The following is a 6,000-nucleotide window of genomic DNA, read 5'->3' as shown; positions in this document are numbered from 1 at the left end:
ATTTTAAAGTAGTTGGATATGGTTTAATGACATTTTAGTATAATGTTTGTTGTTGTTGTTCAGGATATAGGCTAGCACTGAGGATAACAGATTGAACGCTCTGAATGTAGCTCACAGACCCTCTTCGGAGAGAGTGACTCGGAGGGGAAAGGTAGGAGAGGGGATCATCACTCGAAGCGTGGACAATCATCTAAGCAGCAGCAGCAGTAGCCACAACAGCCTGAACCAGCGTCGCATTAACCTCACAAATTCACCACCTCTTCTGTTACAATTCTAATTGGTCCGTCCACGTGACAAATACTGTACTATACTTGGAAAGAATCGCGACTTTTTGCAAGCGCGTGTTTTTTTAAGTGCCAACCATCTCTGACATCCTAACTTGAGAAAGTGATCTTTGTGCGGTTAACAGAGGTCCAATACAGCGCTTTAACTCGGTAAGTAGCCTAGCTCTAGCCCTATATGCTACCTCTTCTTAACTGTTAAATTGTTATGGTAACCTAGGGTTCATGGGTTAAATTAGCACATGTATATAGCCTTATTGTGTAGCCTATTCTACATTTTGTTGGCTTCTTGTCCGGCCTATATGTAATATCCTATTAATATATATTTTTTATAATTATCTGGCTAAATGTTTTATTATCAGGTATTTGCTCTTAAAGACTGCCACGCTTTTTATTATTATTTTTTTACTCGCAAATTAGGGTTTGTTTGACATTTGAATAGCCTACTTTTCAAGATGTTTGTTGGGCATTCCGTTGTCCAACTTCTTATGCTGTTCTTAAACCGCTCATTTGGGGACCCCGAGACGTTTCACAATTTGTTGTGGCCCTGAACTATCTCGCCTGATTCACCTAATCAACGCCTTGATGATTAGTTGATAAGTTGAATAAGGTGTGCCTTCTCTGGAATATATCAAACACAATGGGATGGCTTGAAATGTTTCTAATATATAGGTTTGGCGTGTTAAGTCTAAATAGACCTATATAATACACAAACAAAGCTGAAAAAAATCTCTTGCAGGGAGTCTAAGGGATGTTATAACGCTCTCACGTTAGAATGAGTACCGAGTAGTAAAACAATGAGGAAGGGAAGCGCTGCTAAGGTACACAATAGTAGATTTTGGTAGACTGAGTGGTGTTTCAAAAGTCACTTGGAGCGAGAGAAAACGCAGTAGACATGCGACCTCTTTCATGTGATTGTTTTTTGTTGAACAGAAGTTTTTTAATTTGCACATTCATGTGTAAAAAATAAATAAAAAATATATCAGAGTTCACTATAAGTGTAGATGATCAATATCAAAACGATCTCTTCATAACCAAACCTGTAAGAAACATCATTTTTAATTGATCATTTCTCTGTAGCCTATAAAAATGTTAATTTCAGAAACTTTAACATTGAGAGAACAAACGATTCGTTTCATAATCTTCAAGATCTGCACATTTAGAATTAGACACCAATATTAGGATTATTTTATAACGTTTTATGCAGATCACACCAAAAAATTTATATTCACCCAAAGATCTATTTGATAAAACGTAATGTCAAGCACATGGAAATATATGCGTTTTACGTTATTTTCTATTGTATGTTTGTATGTTTTTTTATGTAACTTTCAATTTCATTTAACAGCACATTCTCAGTTACTAATACAAATCAGCGCAGCTCTCCCTTTCCCAGTTTAGTTAGTTAGACTATGAAAGTGTGTTACCATTCTTAACATCATTTTTCTGTCCGAATTGCACATTCCTTATGGAAATGTCTTATTTTTGGTAAAGTTATTATTTAACATTTGCATTAGTTAATTGTGTCACAGTTCTGTTTCATCCCCCATATCTTTCTTATATCACTTTCATTTGTGACAATAGTATTTTATCAAGATGTATTACATTTACTGTACATCATTTAGCAGAGCATTTAGGGTTGTGCCTTGCTCAAGGCCCCATCGACAGATTTTCGTCTGAACCAGTGACATTTCGGTTACTGGCCCAACACTCTGAGGATGGACTCACAGTGAAGTCATTCAGCATCAACCTCATCTGTCTCCAAAGCACACCATTACTAAGCCCATCCCCTATTGACCAGTCCCCTCTCGCTTTAGGGACAGTGTGGAGTGGATTGGATGGACCTCCACTGGCCCGCCTTCAAGATGGACAGCTCCTCCTACCTGCCCGGTCCCCTGGCGTCCCCAGCCCTGATGGTGCTGGCCTCCACAGCCAAGACAGGCCGCGATGCCTCCGTCCCCTGCCAGGCCTCCATCCCCTGCCAGCCCCCGAGGTCCTTCAGGGTCCCAATCTCTGAGAAGGACCTCCCCTTCCCTTCCGGCTCCTACACATTTGCCTCCATGTACAACCGTCAGGGGCCTATCTCCGGCCACGGCTCCTTCCCTGCCTCCCTGCTCCACCTCAATCCCCAGTTCCAGTTTCACCCCAACAACCTGGACTGCCCTTCCCTGGGGATGCTCAACCACATTGGGGTAGGGGCCTTCCGACCCTTCTCCTCCCCGCCTGAGGAGAGGGAGGCCAGTGGTTATCAGTCAGCCTTCACCCCTGCCAAGAGGCTCAAGGGCTGCTACACAGATTCTGAGGGGAAGGAGTATGATTTTGGAGGAGGGTGTTTCCTCTCTGGCTCACCTGGATCACTCAAGGCCGCTGAGGATTCTGGGAGGAAGTTGTTTACGGTGTCTGGGCTGCTGTCGGACAGAGAGGCCTCGTCTAGTCCTGAGGACCGCAAGGAACACTGTGAGTATCCTCTGTATATATTTCTCCAAGCATATCTGTATGGGTGGTAATATACTGGCAGTAATACAGTGTGATATAAAGACATGCAGCAGAATCCTCATACCAGGCTAACAGTAATTGTATGCTTTTTTTATCCATGGTTTCAATACAATCGATGAAATCATTGACAGTTATGGAAGGCTTACATCTTTAATTTTTAATGCGTGTCTTTATGGAGTGTGTCCTTTCTACTCTTTGACAATCTTAACCCAAATCTTTTCCTGCTTGTGCAAAGAATGTGACACTCTCTTGGACTTGACATGAGCTGACAAAAAATGGATTCTGGTCCATGTTTCTGGTTATTGGTCACAGATTACCATTAGTACTACCACTGAATGTATAGTTTTTCAATAAGGTGGAAGACAAACATAAGAGGGGGGGAAGTTTGAGTGAGAAACACCCTATTCAGAGATAACGAGGTGGCAGAGCGAGCAAGGCAGCCATGCGACGAGAAAGGACGCAGCTCTCTGCTCCACAAATTACATCAACTCAATATGACCACCCACGCAATCATGAGCCATCTGTTGTGTTGACAAAATGAAGGAGAGAGGTGTCAGTCAGAGCGACGGGGCGAGAGCTGCTCCTCATTACGCTAGAGGATAATTGCCCGACGGCGCGGGGCACGACGACGCTCGCCTGCCCTCGTCTTGCCTCCACCTCCAAAGAGTGGGAAGGAAGGCAGACACTCCAGCACAAGGCATGATGGGAAATCGAACCCCCGCACGGCCACCAAGGTGGCGCCTGACAGATGAAAGTCCCCAGAGAGAGAGTACCCACAATCCTCAGTAGATCAGGGGAGGGCCATGTTGAAAATAATGACAATGAGAGAGGGGGGAGGAGGTGGGAGAGCCATGATATCCCCCCATATAACAAAGATACTTTTCATCCCACATCAAGGCCTGGAGCTGGGATGCCTTGTCTTAACAAAAGAAGTGGAGTGTTTTTGTGTTTGTGTGTGTGTTTGATTGTTTGTGTGTGTGTTTGATTGTTTGTGCGTGTGTGTGCAAGCCTGTGAGTGTCTGGCTTTGTGGAACCTCCTGGTTTTGAAATGCTGTCGGGTGAATGACAGGCAGGAATCCCAATAATGAAACCTAACAGTGACAGGAAAGGAAAGATGCCAAACAGGTGTATGTGCGTGTGTTTATATGCTTATTTTACGAGAGCGACACCCTGTGTGTGTGTGTGTTCATATTACCTCCAAACAGAGAATCATTTGATGAAAATACAGGCATGGATGGACAGGGTGCATGGAATAGGGCTGCCGAACCCAAAGTGGGTGTAGCTCAAATCAGTTCTGGAAAAATGTACTCTGAGTATTAGAAGCAGCTTTTCCTTTTTTATCCAATTAGATTGAAGCTCAGGCAAACTCAGGGCTTTGATGCAGTTGAGCTGCCAGCACTTTTCTAAAGTCTGATATTTGGTTCCTCTTGACTGACTTACAGTGTTAAGCTTTGGATCCTCTTGACTGACTTACAGTGTTAAGCTTTGGATCCTCTTGACTGACTTAGTGTTAAGCTTCAAAACGCACAGGGGTGATACTCTTTGGTTGCTACGTAATAAAGCGCGCTATGATCATTCATGATAATACATGACACCATACATGGACATGTAGCCTACATATGGACATGTACGACCCATACCTCACGATCCATACCACACGACCCATACAATACGACCCATACAGCACGATCCATACCATATGACCCATGACCCATATTGCGCAACCCATACCCTATGACCCATAAAACACGACCCATACATCACAAAACACACTACAAATCACCAAGTTTGTTCACAGGCATTCTTTTTGTCCCTCTCTATTCTATCAATAAATTATACATTTTATTTGGGGTGGCAGGTAGCCTAGTGGTTAGAGCATTGGACTTGTAACTGAAAGGTTGCAAGATCGAATCCCCAAGCTGACAAGGTAAAAATGTGTCCTTCTTCCCCTGAACAAGGCAGTTAACCCACTGTTCCTAGGCTGTCATTGAAAATAAGAATTTGTTCTTAACTGACTTGCCTATTTAAATAAAGGTAAAATAAAACATGTTTGTAAGCTTTTAAATGCTATCAATCTAAACCTTTTATCTTTTCCAGTGATGAAGACATGGATGTTCCAACACAACACAATGTATCATGGTACGGTGGGGTATGCGAAATGGGTCAACTTTGAGCATCTCATGAATGTTTGTGCTTTAAGGTCCAAAAAGTAACTTTCTGACCACTTCTACAACGGGCAAAAATGTATGAAAGGGTTCATTCAAATTAAAAGAGGTGCTGTCAAAAAGGGATTGAATTCAAACAGATTTACCCAGATTTACCCATCTTCTATGCACTTAGAGATACATTCATTAGCATACAGTCTCCAGTTGAAATCACTGTGAATGGGCATATTTTGTGAGTATATCAAGAGTTAAAAACAGTTCTACGTGCTCTGGTTAGACAGGCTTGTTATGGCTATTCTGGCTGTTTGTCTGACACAGTGTTTGTTTATATGTCTTCAGTATCATTGTGTTGCTTGATGTCTCCCTTCTCTTCTCCAGTATCCAAACCACATTATCCCAGGGGCCATATGTGCCAATCGTCTCAGAGTAGGAGTGTTGATTTAGGATCAGATTTGCTTTTTTACATCACAATGAATAAGACTACATGGGCAGAGGGAGGGCCTGATCCTTACAGTAGATCAGCATAATGGCCCCAGACGTTTTATCTGAAGATGTGCAGATGAACAGATGTGACAGCTGTTTAAACGGCTCCTCTTTTTCAAAGGGCAGATGTCTCCAGCGCGGCGAATCATGCTGATTTTTCCTCAGGGAGATGTTTCAAACTTCTAGGGGTTGAGCTGTATATCTAAAAGGATACAAAAACAGAAGAAGAGTGATAAAACATCTTCTACAGCAGCTTTCCTGACAGACAGACAGTGGTGATCTTGCCTTCAAATACCTGTGCTGTTATCACACCGTATGGTGTTGAGGTTGAGTTACTGTAAGGGAGAGTTCTGATTGGTGTGTCTAGTTGTATGAATAGTAAATGTGGGCAGGTGAGAAAATAATTCTGTAGCAAAGTGAAGCCATCAGACAGTTACGTCTGTCTCTATGTGTGTCTGTCTGTCTCTGTGTGTCTGTCTGTCTCTATGTGTGTCTGTCTCTGTGTCTGTCTGTCTCTGTGTGTCTGTCTCTATGTGTGTCTGTCTCTATGTGTCTGTCTCTGTGTGTCTGTCTGA

General features: G+C 42.7%; 1 protein-coding gene across 1 annotated transcript in view; it reads left to right on the top strand.

Moving 5' to 3' along the window:
• The first annotated feature begins 272 nt into the window (after positions 1–272).
• rnf220b (ring finger protein 220b) overlaps positions 273–6,000 on the top strand; it is a 42,774-nt gene continuing 37,046 nt past the window's right edge. Inside the window, exons 1-2 of the mRNA XM_029695211.1 lie at positions 273–434; positions 2,099–2,738. Of these exons, the coding sequence (XP_029551071.1) occupies positions 2,120–2,738 (619 nt within the window). The 5' untranslated portion in view covers positions 273–434; positions 2,099–2,119. The remainder of the gene's footprint in view (positions 435–2,098; positions 2,739–6,000) is intronic.

Source organism: Salmo trutta, chromosome 17 (assembly GCF_901001165.1).
Source record: "Salmo trutta chromosome 17, fSalTru1.1, whole genome shotgun sequence".
Classification (NCBI taxonomy): Eukaryota; Metazoa; Chordata; class Actinopteri; order Salmoniformes; family Salmonidae; genus Salmo; species Salmo trutta.
The sequence above is the reverse complement of the archived record's forward strand: the minus strand, read 5'-3'. Positions and strand labels throughout refer to the sequence as shown.